The following is an 18093-nucleotide window of genomic DNA, read 5'->3' as shown; positions in this document are numbered from 1 at the left end:
CCGGTACATTCGTGTTGAAAACATATGCTCTGGAAATTACGGAACATTGTAAACTTGAACCATTCGTGTGTGTTTTTAATAGCACTTTGGTGCATTATCCGAAATTACCGATGTCCGAAACAAACATAATGTTATTGAACATTTGTTCCCAACTGTTTCTATTGCACTTAATGACATAACTAATGAGGAACAATATGCACACTTTTAATAAATAAGTTTCGTACGAAATTGCTGCTACATTATATTTTTAGCTAAAGCTAACTATAACTCGAAATGTATGTTCAATTTCAAAAATACTAAAGTTCTCTCTAAATGACGATATCGTAATTACTTTCAACACAATATGCATATCCGGTACAGTAAAAACCGCTGCCAAGCTTATACGGCCATCTTTGTCGGTTCTAATTATACGTGATATGTCTGTCAACACGAGATACACAGGTGGGGAATTGTTGATTGCACTTGAAGCAGACAGCATCTTATATACCTAACATTGCCGGATTAGCCTTTATGTCGGTTCTTGTCAAGGTAGCTAGTTAGGAATTTGACATGCTGCAGTTATGTAAGAATAGACTAGAATGCCTCTTGGATGTTTTACTATCAGAGTGCAGAATCAATGGGGTTGTCAGGGATTTACACACGGGCCGGACAGAATGTTAACAAACCGTTAAAAACTTTTTTTTGCAAATAACTCGAGTTCGTGAAATACATTTGCAAAAATCGTTAATGAATAAAAGACAGCTTCTCTCGCAGTTGGTGTCGATATTTTAAGATATAAGAATAAATCATCGAATACGTCTGAAATCGGTGACAAAAGTTCACGTTGTGTGAAGCAAAGTCGAGCAGTACATATGGAATTTTTGAGCAAGAACACATGCTAATTAAATAAAGTCATTATGATGCATTTCACATTGCCATAATCCGCTTTAAAATATCTCGTTGAAATTTTGAAAAAGCAGCACTTACCGGTGTTTACTTCCATTAGAGTTTAATTAAATTGGGACTCCAACAAGTCAAGTAATCCCGCACCCTGACTATTTGTATGCTAGCTTTTTTTAGACAACAAGAAGTAACAATTATAATAATAATAACTAATATTATTATTAGTAGTAGTAGTAGAAGAAGTAACAGTAGTAGTAGTTGTAGTAGTAGTAGTAGTAGTAGTAGTAGTAGTAGTAGTAGTAGTAGTAGTAGTAGTAGTAGTAATAGTAGAAGTAGTAGTAGTAGTAGTAGTAGTAGTAGTAGTAGTAGTAGTAGTAGTGGTAGTAGTGGTAGTAGTAGTAGTAGTAGTAGTAGTAGTAGTAGTAGTAGTAGTAGTAGTAGTAGTAGTAGTAGCAGTAGCAGTAGCAGTAGCAGTAGCAGCAGCAGCAGCAGTAGCAGTAGTAGTAGCAGTAGTATCAGTAGTAGTTGTAGTCACAGGTAACAGGTAGAAGCAAAATGAAATGTTTTTTGTTACAAATGTTTCTATATGAAAATTGAAGTTTATCGTGTAAGTGTAATTATCTCAGTAGAAGGAATGTAGCTTTAATGGTATAAAGGTAGTAAACCAAAACGGGCTGGTGTATTTGAGACTTGGGAAGACATTGATTAATTGTCCGCTGGACCAAATAATGACACTCGTTCCAAGCATACCAAGTAGACAAAGGTATGGTATAATGAGCGAGTGAGTCAGTGACATATTAAAGCGGGTACCTTGAAAGGCATACATGATATAATCAGGGTAGCGTGACCTTTGGTGTTTGTTTAATAAAGTTAATTGGTGTAATTTTGCGGATTTTATTACACTTTCTGTTCGGAATGGGTGTATTTAGTTACCATTACCACCATCAAAGTAGTTAAACAAACACTAATTTTAACCCATTTATGCCTAGTGGACGCTCCCATCCTTCTGAATTGGATCAATTTATTTCCAAATTAGGGATGTCTAATATATTTATTTCTATATTTAGAATATTTCTTACAGAAATTCATTTAAGCAAACAGCGCAGACCCAGATGAGACACCGCTCATCTGGGTCTACGCTGTTTGCAAAGGTCTTTTTTCTAGACTCAAGACATAAATGGGTTAATAGGAATACGCCTTTTCACGATTTTTTCCAGGACCGTTGACCTCGTTCTCGTTATCAGTATCGTAAATGCCACCACATTACAACCAACAACTGCAGCCATCAACAGCACTATGATTACAATGAATATCATCAAAAACTGCAGCCATCAACAGCACTATGATTACAATGAATATCATCAAAATAAGTATCACAAAGTATTTATTTTTGATGATATTTGTTCGATTTGGCGTATTTTAGATCTAAGAATTAACGAGTGTTTCAAGAGTTGATTTATAGTAACAAAAACAATGAAGTGGAGAATTCGCGGGGGAAACAAAACAACGTCATGACGTCAGATTTCACGATTTAAATAAAACAGTGCAAAAATCGAATAACATTGTTAACATCAATGATATTTTTCAAAAGCTCAAGAAAGTATGCGATACAGGACATGAACAGTCACAGCAGCTTTTTCAACCTCATCAACTTGCAGACGATCATATATGGGCCGTGATACGTGAAAGAGAGTTGAATTCATGTGCGTTAAGTGTCGTCCCAAATAAGCCCGTGCAATCCGCACAGGCTTATCAAAGACGACACTTTCCGCGTTTATGATATTTTATGTTTAAAGAAAGTCTCTTCTTAGCAAAAAGACAGTTTTCGCGGAAAGTGTCGTCACTGATGAGCCTGCGCGGACTGCACTGGATAATATGTGATGACACTTTACGCACAGGCTTTACCACCCTTTTTATCACAGTTAGTTTAACTTGCAATTTACGTGCAAGTTTGTCCTTGATGAATGCTTAGTCGTTACTTTTTAACACCTCGAAGTGGATAATTGCTTTCAAGCAAGATACTCCTTGATTACATATTCATAGACTCATTATTACATATTCATAGACTCATTATTCTCACAAATATGGCGACCGTGATTGCTATAGGTGAATTTTATGTAGCTGCATTGTGTGTTTGAAAATGATATCTTTTTACAAATAAAACAAAATGCTGTTATACCCTTGAATAATACTTATAGCAAGATTTTAAAGCTTAATAAAGTACCGGTGAAAGGTACTTTCCTTATTTAGGAAGATCTATTATATTCCCAACAAAAGTGCGTGATCTGCAAATGAACAAATAAAATGAGCAATAAAGCTGACCACTCAACATTTCAAACCAAAATGCATGTAAACGAAGATTTGAATTGGTTTGTTCAATTCATACCACGCGTTTATAAAGATCCGTAAATCACAAACTAAAAGTTTATTAACCATAAGCGGTCGCGTTTATAACATAATTTTAGGAGCGCCCCCACACACTAATAGCGTGTGGGGGCGTTCCTAAAATACCGGTAGTCTAAATGATTCTTCAAAGATCTGATATCATGAAGTCAAGTACTAGTTCTTCCCAGGAAATGGACTCACGGGCGTCCTAAATAAGGTTACAAATCAATGTGTCTTTATCTTTAAATGAACTCGATATCAAATCAATGCACCGTATGTTTGCCCATACTATTTAAGACAACCCCTTTCTACAATCCATGAATACTTATGTAACACAGTGATACGCTAGAATGTGAGTAAATCAAACGTGACTCTTATCTCATCGACCACCACTAATTGTTTGCGGATGAACGGTAGTTTATATCGAATATAGAACTTGCCGCATTAATCGAACAGGTTTACCCACATATGAGTCGCGTTCTGAGAAAACTGGGCATAATGCATGTGCGCACAGTGTCGTCCCTGATTAGCCTGTGCAGTCCGCACAGGCTAATCAGGGACGACACTTTCCGCCTTAATTGGATTTTTGCTAAGAAGATACTTCATTTAAACGAAAAATGTCATAAAAGCGTAAAGTGTCGTCCCTGATTAGCAGTGCGGATTGCACAGGCTAATCCGGAACGACACTTTACGCGCATGCATTATGCCCAGTTTTCTCAAAACAAGACGCATATGCTCATATTTTGCTGATTTTATAACGTGCTAAGCATATTTATTTCGTTGGCGTTCAATTCTGCAGATAACAAGTTGTGTTTGTATTAATATTTCAAACAGTCACTTATTAAATAATGTTTTTACCGAGCATAAATTAATTTTTATGTCGGTAGCTCAATTATTGAAGGTAAAATAAATATTTGTTCGTTAGTACATTTTGATTGTAGGGTATACGATTAGCCCGAGGCCAAACAATCGTGTGACACCATCAACAAAGTTGACCTAACTTGACAGATGGAGGTCAACCTTGAAATAATTATGCAAAATCGAAACATCTACATGTACGTATGAATGGCGAAATAATTTATCTCATTAAGAACCAAAATGCGGTGAAGTAAATATATTTAAGATTATCCCGCTAGACGTGTTACCCATCAATTGTATCATATTAGTTATATCGGGACAGGACATACCAAGCAACGAGTGATCGTTATAAGTCCATCGTCGAATGGTTAATCGTGTGTTAATTACTGATAATGTCTATATCTTTCTATAGTTAATATTCATTAATACAATGCTGTCAATGAGGATAAATGTGTTCTTAGTTCCAGCGCTCGTCAACTAGTAATGAATGACCTTTTCCCAGTGGGGAAACGCAGTATGATATCTTTCCAGAATCGTGTTTGATTTGCGAGTCTGTAAAATCAAGTAATCATAAGTGTTACGTTCCTTCTATGTAACGCCAATACTTTAAACATATCTCCTCCCCGAATGGTCTTTATAAAAATACCATTGTCAATATGATCAATAGTCAACACCGGACAATACAAATTGTGAACAAACCACCAACACCATGATCGCCATCATCATCAGCTATAGCTGTACATGTAACAACATCATCATTGTGGTCCTTACCAGCCCTACCATCGGTAGTATTATCATCAGGAGGCTCATCATCCATCATCATCAATTTTCTTGTATCATCAGAAGAACCAGCAACAATACATGTATACGTATGTTCACATATCAGTAACCAACAAAGACAGTTTTAAAACAAATGTATTTCATTTGGCCTTACGCAATGATACTGTTGGAACACATGCCTAAATCTCTCTTATGACCAATACGGCTTCTTGCAGACATATCGCAGGATCGCGTGCTTTGCGATCATTTACGTCGGATTTACTTGACGTTAATTCAATATTATTGACATACACGGACATTTAGAACAATTACTAGCAATAAACACGCATTCTCGCTGGTGTTGAGCGTTTGTTTTTCGCAACACTCACTGACTGAAATAACACTAACATATTGGCACATGTGATAGTTTATACTATGAACTTTGTACGTGAATGTAACTGTTCACAGCGTTCATTCCCACCATTTACTCTGTTGGACACAATGAATGTACTATACTTAAACACACAGCTCACGCTAATAACATACGGATTTTCTGAAGTACTAATTAATAACGAAAAACTTTGACATTGACTTTATACATCACACATGTTAAAATGTAAAAAAACACGCATATGACGATGAGCACACGTTCGTTGAGTCATGTTTTGCAGAGAGATAGATGGTTAACACATATCTATGTACTATTCTATATCTCAGACATTGAATGCAAACGTTGAATAATGTAATGGCCTAATCCGCCTTTTAAAAACACATTTGTTGTCACTTTCGCATATCTATGCATGTGCTTATTGCGTAAATCTCGTCAGTTTTGTATTTATAACGATCAACTAGACGTGTTCAAGTTATACGAGTAAACTTTCTTTTCTGTTCTGTTATATCTAGTCCCCTAAGGGACGATGTTTCTAAATTGTGTACATGTGAAAAAATTGCCTGCACATTGCCTGCAATGTTAATTGCAACACAATGTCAATACAAAATACTACTCTTTTGAAATCCCTGCTCGAATATCGTGAATAGCATGCATTTCCTAATCGATAAACCTCGTCAATAAATCTCGAGAATATAAATAAAGCATTTAACATCCGTTAAATTATTTAATGATAAAAAACTGACTATACAGGGATTAATCAATGATAAATCATCGGCAGCAACATGAAACTCAAGTATAATTATATTATTATCAAATATTATAACATTTATCTATCAAATTATATAGTAGTATGTAACCTACCGATGGAGGCAAGTATGCTTTATGCATGACTGCCTGAGACCAGCTGTCACGCACGTGAGTTCAAAAAATCCAATAATCCAACTTTATCACTCACTGACAGTGTTCAACACACGCGCTTTGTTACCATTCAATACACGTTGACACAGTTTTTTCGAAGATAACAAAACAACACAAATGCGTTTCACACTGGAAGTTGGCATAAGCTCGAAGGCCAGAAAATCAATTTCCTATTGTGTTTAGGATTTCGGCTTTCCTTCTGATAAAACTCCCCTTGTATTTATATGCGTTCGATACACGTTAAATAACTTCGAAACTCACCATCAACAAACAACAACCACTGTGATTCGGCATAAACTCATGAAAGTCGAACACAACAATCAACCGTGTTTTCAGTATACAGCCTCCATAAACACGCCCCTTTTCTATACTTAAACCACGCTGATACACTGGCCAAATAACAGCAAGACAACTTGAGCTTAGTCATGAGTCGACTAAAACAATCCACAATAGTATCCAGTATTTCTATAATTTAACCATAGCTGCGAGAAGTTTTCATATGAGAGTTACAAAACTTCATGTACACACATCGCCGTATCGTTCCAAAGCCTCATCCCGGTCTACGTGTAATTACTTCCTCCGACAGGAAGAATTATGGAAGCCATGGTCGGTCGATGAAGCTTTCGCCATTGTTAAATCCCCTGATACTTCTCGGAAAACGAATGGATCGCCGGTATCTTGTCAGAAGATATTTTCAGGCTACTGGAATCCAATATCCAATTTCCAGCAGTTTGCTGTTATCTGCGTGGTTGTTATCAGACTGCAGAATCAACAATATAAGGCAGGTGAAACGCTGATGTGTGTGCTTTTTAAATTATTTAAACTCTTAAGCTTAGCTACACGGTAGTCCCGTTGTATTCCTAAGATCCAGCTCCAAATCTGTGCTATTGTCAGCCTCTCTTTATTGATTCACACCACGTTCGTACTTAACAACTATTTCATAAAATTCGGCGAGCACGCGTAAATCCAAAATCAGCTCTTAATTAAATCCATAGATTTATAGTAGTTTTGACAGCATAAGACGAATGGTATGTTAAACAACGGCATTTACGTTACTAATTGACACGTTTAATTGCGGAGATCACAACAGTACAAAACAATTAACTATAATGAATTGTATAACTTATTATCCATCTTGGCCAAACAACTCATTCACAAAAGAGTTATAGCCGCTTAAGTATTAATATGATTCAAATCACTTATTATACCGCTTACTAACAATACTTCTCTAGTCAAACGTTACTCAAAAGTCAAGAGTGACCGGTATATATGAACGAGTTAAACACTGTAAACACTTCAATCGTACGCTATATCGCACTGTTATCAGTGTATGGAGGTTACACTGGGGTCATTTACGCAGTGCTCCTACATGTCACATTCTATTGTTTTACCGCTTTCAGCCAAATCTAATATTCACTACATATAAGTCTGTTTGGATTCATTCTACACTGTATGAACCACTGATCACGATTTGGTTATGTATTAGTTTCTTTAATCATTGATTACATCTATTGTTATCTACCGTGAAATTAATCACGTCTTTTGTTTCCAAATCAACGTTTGTTCGCACAACAGTTAATTAATTCCATTCCGTATTATCAAATGTAGTCACGGTTAATTCCTTATCGAGAAAAAAACACTAATAGTATCCTTTGTATGTTCGGTTAACACAACCCCGTAAAGCAATAACTATATACAATCGAATACATTATACAGGATTAACATCTTTTGACACAGAAATGTTAACGAACTTAATTAAGGTTCTTACAGTTTGATATGTTGTGTTAACCTTTCACTAAGGTTTCAGTTTCGAAAGAATCCAAATATCGGCAGGTCTTCACAGCCCCACTCGTGATTGATAACGCCTTAAAAACCTTGTACATATCACATTCCTAGTTCGCCGTGTTCGCGCTGTAACAATAATATGCCAAAACGAATCCTTGCAATTGGGGAGTTTAACAAGTTAAAACCCAGCATGAATGTGTCACTCCGTTTAACTTTCCAGTGAGCTTTTACAACAAGCACAAACAAAAGCGAACGCTGACACAATAAGATCTCTATGAAGTTTAAATGTAAAGTCCCCATCTGCTGCAAAATCAAATCAATGTCAGTAATTAAAATGAAGATAGGTACCCGTCCATTAACAATAAACTTTTATAAAGAGACCATTTTATCTGTACCATTCAGTAATCGCTTTCTTGATCACAAAACAGAAGCAGGGACTTTGACTCTACAAACAAGTTTTATTACTATTTTTAACTTCTCAAAGGTCGCTTTGTCCCTGTAATTATCAAATTTCGCGAGTATTGTGGCCCAAACGTTACACATTGACGCGCAATGCGTATTGTTGCCAAGCAACAAATTGTAAATTACAAGGGGTTTAGAAAGGTCATGTAACCCGGTTTCGGCTTATTGAGTTGAACAATGGGCGAGTCTAGTCAGTAATCTGATCAGCGGAAGTAGAAAATAAATGATATTTTAAAGCCTCATGTACTGTAAATATGAACGTTTTACAGCGAAAATAAGATTTACACTTTTTTTGAAACAATGATACATACATAGTCGTTTATTGAAATGAGTAAGATTTTTATCACAATAAAAGCTACTTCATTTAATTGCATGCAACTTAATCTGCAGTTTAAACGTGTTCGTAAACCTGAATAAACACACTTAACTTTGTGAATACAATACTACTGAAAAAAATGATTCAACAAGTTCATATAACTAGTAAAGTTCGTTATAGACCTGAGCCTTTATTACGAAAACGACTTGTTATTAGGTTCCACCTTTTGGTAATTTTTGTATTGATAGATCTTTCTTATATGTATATCGTCCCAATGCCCCAATCTGTTAGTCGAGTCACTTGCACCTTGATAACATGACGTGGTATGAAATGTGTTGCAGAATTGTGAAATCGAAACTCTAGAATTTTAATAGACTGGAACGATCGTGTCAAATTCGTTCACTTTACTGTTTGTACTTTGGCTCTGTTGATAGGAAGAGTAGAACTGCACCTATTGTTGATTGTAAGTGACTTAAAAAGAATGTATCAATATTATTGTGCGAGTTTGTAAAGTTGTTAAAATATTTTCGCATATATTTAATTGTAAACAAACTCATAACTTTGCATAATTAAATATTATGACATGAGCAAATAAAACATAAATAAATATGATTAAATCCTGGGACACTTTGAAGCAAACGCGAGTGTTATGTATCACTGCGTTGTTTTAGTAAAAACATAGTATTTTGAAGGGTATGGTAGTATTAAACGTTTTTGCGAACAATCGATGAAAAGCAGAACACACGCTTTAGTAAATTTACCATTTTAATTTAAGATTTCCAATTGATTGAGCGTTTTATATGTCTTTTTTAATCGCCATTGTATTTTTGTCTGAACAAGGCACACATACATTTTTTGTCGTGTGGTTAAAAGAAGGATTTATTGCATTGGACATGATGAACGAGTTAACTGTATGTTCCTATATTTTTTATACGACTGTACTGGGCTTTAGAGTAAGTGTTGAAGTTGTCGAAATTTGTATCGCAGAGATGATCCGATGTAACATGCCAAAACTATCAAAGATTTTTTAGACACGACCATGTTGAAAGATATAATAAATTCATTGACCCAATTAATTGCACCGGCAAGTTTTGATCGCAGGCCATAGTTTCAACAAACCCTGTGGTTTCCTTTAAGATTTTATCTAATTAATTAGCTACAATTAAGGCTATATTAAAACCATTTTGACTACTAGGGTATAATTGAAACAAACTCAGTTGTATTATTATATGTACCTTATAAAATGTGAGATCATATAACACCTTTGGACCATGTATTTTCAGAGAAATAATAAAAACACATGTGGTTTTTATAGTATACATTATAAAGGACGATGATCACTTTGACAAACTGTCGCCTTCAAAATAATGGGCTTCCGAATGATCAGCCCTAAGGACTATCGGACTTTGGGCGTATCGGGGCTTCGGACTATAATACCTTCGGCACATCGGGCCTTGATAATAAGGTGTGGTGATCCCAGCGTCTCCATTATATGCCTTATTGCCAGCCAACAGCATAATTGTTTTACTTAAATGCACGATTAATTGTACAGTTAATACTTTGCATTTAAGACAGAACACGACCACGGTCGCCAACGGTTTTGAGATATATTTATAAACGAGAAAATGCTACTTTCTAGGTGGCGCATAGAACCTGCTGTTTTATAATTATACGGAGATGTCTAGAGGATGAGCAGGTTTTATTTTATTGTTTCAACATATGCTGCAATAGTTTACAAATCGGGCAATATAGTGCGTTTCAGAGAATATAAATTCATCCACATATGAACAGGAACATACAATCACAACACATGTGGACCTTCCTTTCACAAACATACACCCTAAGGGAACTTGAGCAGCAGCCCGTTTTTTCTGTTACAAAACCCCTTTTATGACAATCCCATCAACCGCTTGCTTCATCGCGCAGCAACACACACTGCCTTTGTTCTTCTGTAAAGCATATCTACTGTTAGGCAGATACAGTTTTTTGTGCTTTTGTATTTTTTCAACGACACAGTATGATTTAATGATACTAAAATAGAGACGTGGACATTTATAGTAATGAACGCGTTCTACGTCTACGTTCGGATAAAACACTTAACTTAATATTTACCGAGAAATAAGCAACAACCTGTCGAATTCACACAAAAGCTAGTTCGTGTATTGAGTTAACTTAAGATAACTTTAAAAAAATCAATGCCACCTATGCATATAACACATACGTGTCGTTACGGCTATGGACTCTGAACGTTGCTGCTTGTTAACGTTTTAAAATTTTGATTTATATACAATAATGCATATAAGTTTGAATGTCTAACATTAAAGAAGTAGAATTCTAAGTTTGCGGGACCAGTATGGTTCCGGTTTTTTTTTAAATTCGTTCGAATGATTTTCTTGTGTACATTATGAAAACCGTTTGAACTGTTAAATAAAAGCACGTAAGCGTCTTTATATCAAATGCTTGCCATTTACTAGCACGTACATATACTATTACCGACTAAAAACAACACTTGCAAAACAAAGACAAAAAATGAGAAAGCTTCTTGGTAAATCGCAGTCCTTTAAATGTTTAAACCGCTTCTTTCTCCTAATATAAAAGCAGCAGGAAAATTGTCAGAAAATAAAATGTACGCAATAAAATAAACTTCAAAGTTCATGAACATAATCTTAAGGAATATCGATTCCCCTTAGAGCAATTTTTAATTTGGATTAGATCTTGCGTCAGTGACTAGATTTTAACGGTCGTCAAGGGCGATTGTATCATATGATGAAAGCCTTTCTTTCCGGGCAAAATAATGAATTAATCATAGACATTGCTGATTGCCCAGGCGAGATATTCTATTGTGTATAAGGGCAATTTTACAAGGAATACGTCTAGTTATAAAAGAGGTTAATATCTAGACTATATTGCGTCCACTCGTAGGTACAAGAACTTAGATAGTTGTCGCATTGCGTCCACTCACCAGTGCTATAATTATGATAGTTGTCGTCAATAAGTTACATTTTTAAATTAAAAAAAATACAATACTTGTCTTTATTAAACAGCTTTTTAATAAAAAGTGTTGTTATCAAATTGTTGGAATTATCATTATTGTTAAGAAACGAGTATAGTGACGTCAGTGATGGTATCGGCAAAATGCACCTTCGACGTCATATTTTGTGAAATTATTGCATATTATGGAAACCATGAACTAAAAAGTAAACATGAAACACACTTTGTCCACTAACGCAGATGTTCTTCTGGAATGGTTTCATTATGGTTTTGATTATGAATAGATCGGGTTAACAGGTTTAAAAATCTAAATGCGTATCTTTTTATATTTATAGATATGCATTAGCTTATTGTTTCAAATGTGTTTTCTGATAAAAGTATAATATACTTTCCGATAGTTGACATATGACACAATAAAAGATATGTAACATCATTAAAAAGTTCGACTTTCAACGTTTTTATACGGTATAACATTGAATGAATGCACACATATTACTTCAGCATTCAAAGCGTGTAATACAGGCAGGGCCGGATTAACCACTAGGCTAACAAGGCTGCAGCCTTGGGCTCCCGAATTTTAAGGGGCCCCCAACTACAGGCCAGTTTCCCAATGTATGATCTTTCTTTATTACGCCATTTAACCACTCTATCGGGATTGCAGTAAAACAAATCTTTGTGATTTTAACAGTTTCCCGATGAAAATCGAATTGTAGCCGTTTAGTTTGCTTTGATTTACTATGCTTTCAATTTTCTTTCCGTGTTGTATATTCATTCAGAACTATTAGTTTCTTTGTTTATTATACGACTTGCCCGTATGGTCATGCCACCATCTGGACACGTTTGAAGACATTGAAGAGAAGGCCGAAGCGTTTGTTGCAATCAACGAATATAAGGTTGCGAATAAGCGTAAGAAACGGTGGAAACTATTTTGTGACGAGAGTACGACAACAACTGCGAATACGGAGCTAAGTGCACGCGACCATTTTCTAATTCACACATTCTACAGCATAGTTGAGTGTCTCACTGTTGACCTTCGCAATCGATTGAGCGCATATTCTGGTCTTCACAAATTGTTTGGTTTCATGACAGAGTTTGAGTCGCTCATATATATATGTAATGTAACTGTCAACTGTGTACAAATGCAACTTTTCTCATCTTCCTAGTTGTAGTATCAAAAGTATGATTTTTAATATACAGAAGGGGACCAGATAAAAGGGGGCCCCCGTATCATGTGCAGCCTTGGGCCCCAAAACAGGTTTAGCCGGCCCTGAATACAGGACGAAACCATGCGACGTTTTGGGTTAAAAACTTGCATTTTCTCTCGAACTCGTTAGCAACTGCAAAATGATAGTCGTCTCTGTTATGTTTATCTTCGGTAATGTAACATGAATTCAACATGATAAGCAAGATTAAAAAGCCATTATACATATTCCACCTCATAACGTTATTTTTCCTCAAAATGTATTAGGCAAGACTAGATAATACAAGATAATCGTATGAAGTTTCTTTTCTATCCTATTTGTGCGTTTCGGATTCATCAACACAACTACTAGCCAGAATAAATCACCGTATATGGATTGACCGTCATTGGAACACATTACCGTCCATGAAAGGAAGTATCTTTGGTAATTTGTGTGAAATCGAAAATGAAATCCAATTATTTTTTGGATTTATGCGACTGTAACACGCCACAGGAACAACATAATTTCGAAACACGGTCTTTTTCGTATAGATTGCGATTGTATCTGTTTTATTAAACTACAAACGAGGTTCTGTTGGTTTTGATGTAAATCATGTGCGATTACATGCCTTGGTATGAACATCAAAAACCCAATTAACACTATTTTTTCAAGTTATGTTTCTCTTCCACGTGCAAATACTCACTGTAACACAAGTACAGAAAAAAACATAATCTCATTTAGATCATTGTGTTGCCGTATAAATTAGTGACGCAATATCTTATTCTAACAAAGAGTGTATACCATTTCTCTTACTACACAATTACAGCATTTCAGCAAAGATTTATTGTTAGAACTTGACACGTAATTCGCTATGCTGTCAGCGACTTGCTTTATTACAACAATAGGCGTAAAAACATCCTCGTGAAGGAAAACTAAGTATTGAATCTAGCAGAACAGTGCCAGTTGTTGGCTGAACCATTAAACACCTTATCGGTGTCTTTTTCAGTTTTTTATGTCCCCCACTATAGTAGTGGGGGACATATTGTTTTTGCCCTGTCTGTTGGTCTGTTGGCCTGTCTGTTGGTCTGTTTGCGCAAACTTTAACATTTTGCAATAACTTTTGCTATATTGAAGATAGCAACTTCATATTTGGCATGCATGTGTATCTCATGAAGCTGCACATTTTGAGTGGTGAAAGGTCAAGGTCAAGGTCATCCTTCAAGGTCAGAGGTCAAATATATGTGGCCAAAATCGCTCATTTTATGAATACTTTTGCAATATTGAAGATAGCAACTTGATATTTGGCATGCATGTGCATCTCATTGAGCTGCACATTTTGAGTGGTGAAAGGTCAAGGTCAAGGTCATCCTTCAAGGTCAGAGGTCAATTATATGTGGCCAAAATCGCTCATTTTATAAATACTTTTGCAATATTGAAGATAGCAACTTGATATTTTGCATGCATGTGCATCTCATGGAGCTGCACATTTTGAGTGGTGAAAGGTCAAGGTCAAGGTCATCCTTCAAGGTCAGAGGTCAAATATATGTGGCCCAAATCGCTTATTTTATGAATACTTTTGCAATATTGAAGATAGCAACTTGATATTTGGCATGCATGTGTATCTCATGGAGCTGCACATTTTGAGAGGTGAAAGGTCAAGGTCAAGGTCATCCTTCACAAGGTCAAGGTCATCCTACAATGTCAAACATCATATAGGGGGACAATGTGTTTCACAAACACATCTTGTTTGTTCAGATTTTCGTCGTTTGTGTCTCTAAGTTTGTTGTGGAATGTTAATAACAAGTATACTTTTCTAACAGTTTCATTACAACATCGAAATCGTGACTGAATCGTACCTCCAGATTACCGAATATGTATAGAACCAAGTACATATTTTGTGGAGAAGTTACCTAATGAGCATTTTAACCAGACTTAAGTATGTTCCGCCACGTAACAAACATACGAAATGAAAACCATTGTATTTTCATTTAATCATACATTTAAAAAAATCATGTTCTTAGTGGCTGGTTGCCATTATAAAAACACATCCAAAATTAAAAACTAAAATGCATTGAATTATTCTGCCACGACCCGCGACCTGTTTTATATAGACAAAGAAGGAACATAAGTGAGAAATTATAAAAAAACTAAGGTTATTTTTGACTACATAAATGGTGTAAAATAAAATCATAAAGCTTAGAACAAAAATAATGTGACTGTTGTTCGTCAAGCGTAACCCTGGATCGGTAAATTCAGTGCATTATAGGTGTAAACAAGTTTTGTTTGGGTGCAAAACCTCACACTTGGTCGATAAAACATAGTGAAACAAGTCGAAGATAGCAGCGAGCAATTGAAAGAATCGTGTCTAAGCACATCTTTCTCTCTTTGCAGTCGATGTTATAACTCTTTTGCCCTACTTTCTACGTACTAGCATATGTATCGTAAACATCGGTACATCTCGTCACGGGTTGCCACTATGATGATCGTTTGAAATCGGGTAACCATTTATCCACGGGACTATAGTTGTCTAATGTTGCCAGTAATTACTATTTCAACCATGCGCCTTGTCAGGAATTGGCAATAAAAATAAAACCTTATAGCGGTTTGAGCAAACCACTAAGGAAGACCGTTCACCCGGTGTTAGTTGGGAGATTAAACAGCATTACATAATTATGCCGTTTTTGTGTGTACACGGAATTTGTATTTGTTTATATCTTACACTAAAATTCCTTTCGATTGATTGTTTTGTACGGAGATGACGATACTATTGCAATTATCGCATAAAGGTCAAGGTCGCGGTGGTGTATTGGATTAGGTGTCCGCCTAGCGATCGGCAGTTCGTGGGTTCGCTCCCTACTCGGGGAGCCTTCTCATAATCTCCTCCATATACACCAAGTACTTGTTGTTTCACAGGAAACGGACTCGACGGTGTCCATATTTGCCTATGATAGGCCTGTAATAGTCAGCAAGGAAGTATGAAGCAGAAGTAGAAGTAGAAGTAAAGTACAATCATTTTTAATGGTTTTCGTACTATGACAAAAAGAGCATGGCCGATCTTTTAGAAGTTAGTATGTTGGATGTTTTAGTTCAAAGTTTGAATCGTACTTTGAAGTCAATTATAAAGAATAGCAAAAATAAAACACGCACACAATTTAACCATCATGATCTTTAATGTTAATTTTTATATTTTATTCTATAACATATAATACAGGTTAAATGTTTCCGTGTGCCTTTGTGCCATAGTCGTTCGTTTTCATCTTTTGATATAGTAAAATTTCTTCCATCTGTCTCGATTGTTTTTTTTTAATTGTACAAACAAGCACACATGTTGGGTTATCTGTTAATAAATTTGCAACGTTTTCGCACTGACGTCTGGGATACAATCGACTTAATAGTACAACTGTACGCGTAGGCTTCAGACCTTACGAAGAACATGTTGACTTCTAAAACCGGCTTATATATATCGTATTTCGTAGTCTTCAGAAGTGCACAGTCGAAGTGTATGACAATCGTTAACGTTTACGTTTAAAACGCAAAATACCGTGTCCAAGACTAATATATCGATCCAATATGAGATGGGTTTCCGCCTTTCATGTTTCCCACAAATATAAGCTTAATTGCATCCGTTCTTTCTCAACTCCCCCTTTTCCCTATTATATTCAAGGAATACAATTGTACACATTATGTTTAAAGTGATATTATGGGCATTTTTCGCTGTTGAATTGAGCTGAAAAGAATTAACAGTCCAAAAGAGTTAGTTAAAATGTGGTTACTCAGACCAATTATCTGCAACTCTTGCTACCAGTTGTTTATAAAAATATATTTTGTATTCGATATTTTACTAGACTGGTGAGTCCTTTAAGCCGAAATGATCCGTAAAACAAAGTTATGTCTTTGTGTCGTATGAACGAATCTGCACTAAAACTAAATTTAGTATCACATCGTACATGCATGATCAGTTGTCAAACAAACTACGGTTGATATTCAAATGCATTATTTTTCTCTTTCCGTGATATTTTTTAGTATGTTGATGCTGCATTAACAAATATAAGTGTATTTGAAGTGAAAACACCAAAAATAAACAACGGTTGCGATAGACACCTATAAGCTGTTAGATGCCCATAATATCACTTTTAGTCGCTACCGTTCAACTAACCTCTTATTCGCCTATAATACTGCCTCTCGTACATCCAAAAGAAATTTAAAACCGTATCATCATTAACGAGAGCTTATCCTTCAGATGTGCACATAATTTGCAAATCGCATTCCTTTAATTGAGACGCTAATACATCATTCAGCTGGACAATCTACAAAGGGCTTTGGTCTATATGCACAAAGAAGGTAATTACTCAAACTTTATCTGCCGAGGTGCATATCCAACGTAAAGCGAATGCTTTGCATTTAAATGAGAGTCTATTTAATAGACGTTGAACGATTTTATAAAATTTGATTGCTGTCATTGTTTGATAAGACATTGCATTGTAATGTGCATTGAACAAACAGAACGTCAATGCAGTGTATCTAATTGTAATAAAACTTAAAACGCCCGTTCGTTTAAGGTGCAATTTTATAAATTCAACAAGTTATTTGTCGAATAGTTGTAAAATACACACTCAATTGAGCGAAAACAACGCTTAAAATAGCAATGTTTATGTTTTTGCTTTTTAGAGGCAATTTTGCAAATCAGTATGGGCTTCACTACGATAGGAACCGTAACCCGTGACTGCCTGTGTGGATAACTGCAGTGAAATAAAGCAGACGACGAATGCTAAAAGCGTCTGCTCTAATCAACGCTTCCGCCTGTTTATAGTTCCCACTGGTACACTACATAGCGTGTATGTATTCAAAAGTATTTAACAGCTTGTAAGACAACGTTGGCCAGTCTAGTGCTTATCATTGAAATCTGTACATATTGGCTGCTTTCAGGGAAAACGGGGCTTAATTCATGTCAGATAAGATAAGCCTTTTCAAGGATTTGAAAAAAAAACACATCTCGACCTGTGCTTTAAGACACACTCTGAAATTTGAAATTTAAATGGGTTGTGGTCATTTCAAACTTGCGATATTAAAAGCTATAACATAATTTTGAGAACTGAGTTGCATCTTAGATTATACAACAGCGAACACATCCAGTGCCTTCAGCGCTTTGATTAACAAAGCAAGTA

At 35.7% G+C, this 18093-nt stretch overlaps 1 protein-coding gene across 6 annotated transcripts in view; it reads right to left on the bottom strand.

Annotated features, from left to right (window-relative positions):
- LOC127882005 (uncharacterized) overlaps nucleotides 1-18093 on the bottom strand; it is a 146050-nt gene that overhangs the window by 61537 nt on the left and 66420 nt on the right. Inside the window, exon 1 of one of the 6 annotated variants that reach the window (XM_052430368.1) lies at nucleotides 6137-8013. The exons of the other annotated variants lie outside the window; for them this stretch is intronic. Within the exon in view, the coding sequence (XP_052286328.1) occupies nucleotides 6137-6163 (27 nt within the window). The 5' untranslated portion in view covers nucleotides 6164-8013. Of the gene's footprint in view, nucleotides 1-6136; nucleotides 8014-18093 lie in introns of those variants that run through there. 6 annotated transcript variants of the gene reach the window in all.

The sequence above is a fragment of the Dreissena polymorpha genome, chromosome 5 (genome assembly GCF_020536995.1).
Source record: "Dreissena polymorpha isolate Duluth1 chromosome 5, UMN_Dpol_1.0, whole genome shotgun sequence".
Lineage (NCBI taxonomy): Eukaryota > Metazoa > Mollusca > Bivalvia > Myida > Dreissenidae > Dreissena > Dreissena polymorpha.
The sequence above is the reverse complement of the archived record's forward strand: the minus strand, read 5'-3'. Positions and strand labels throughout refer to the sequence as shown.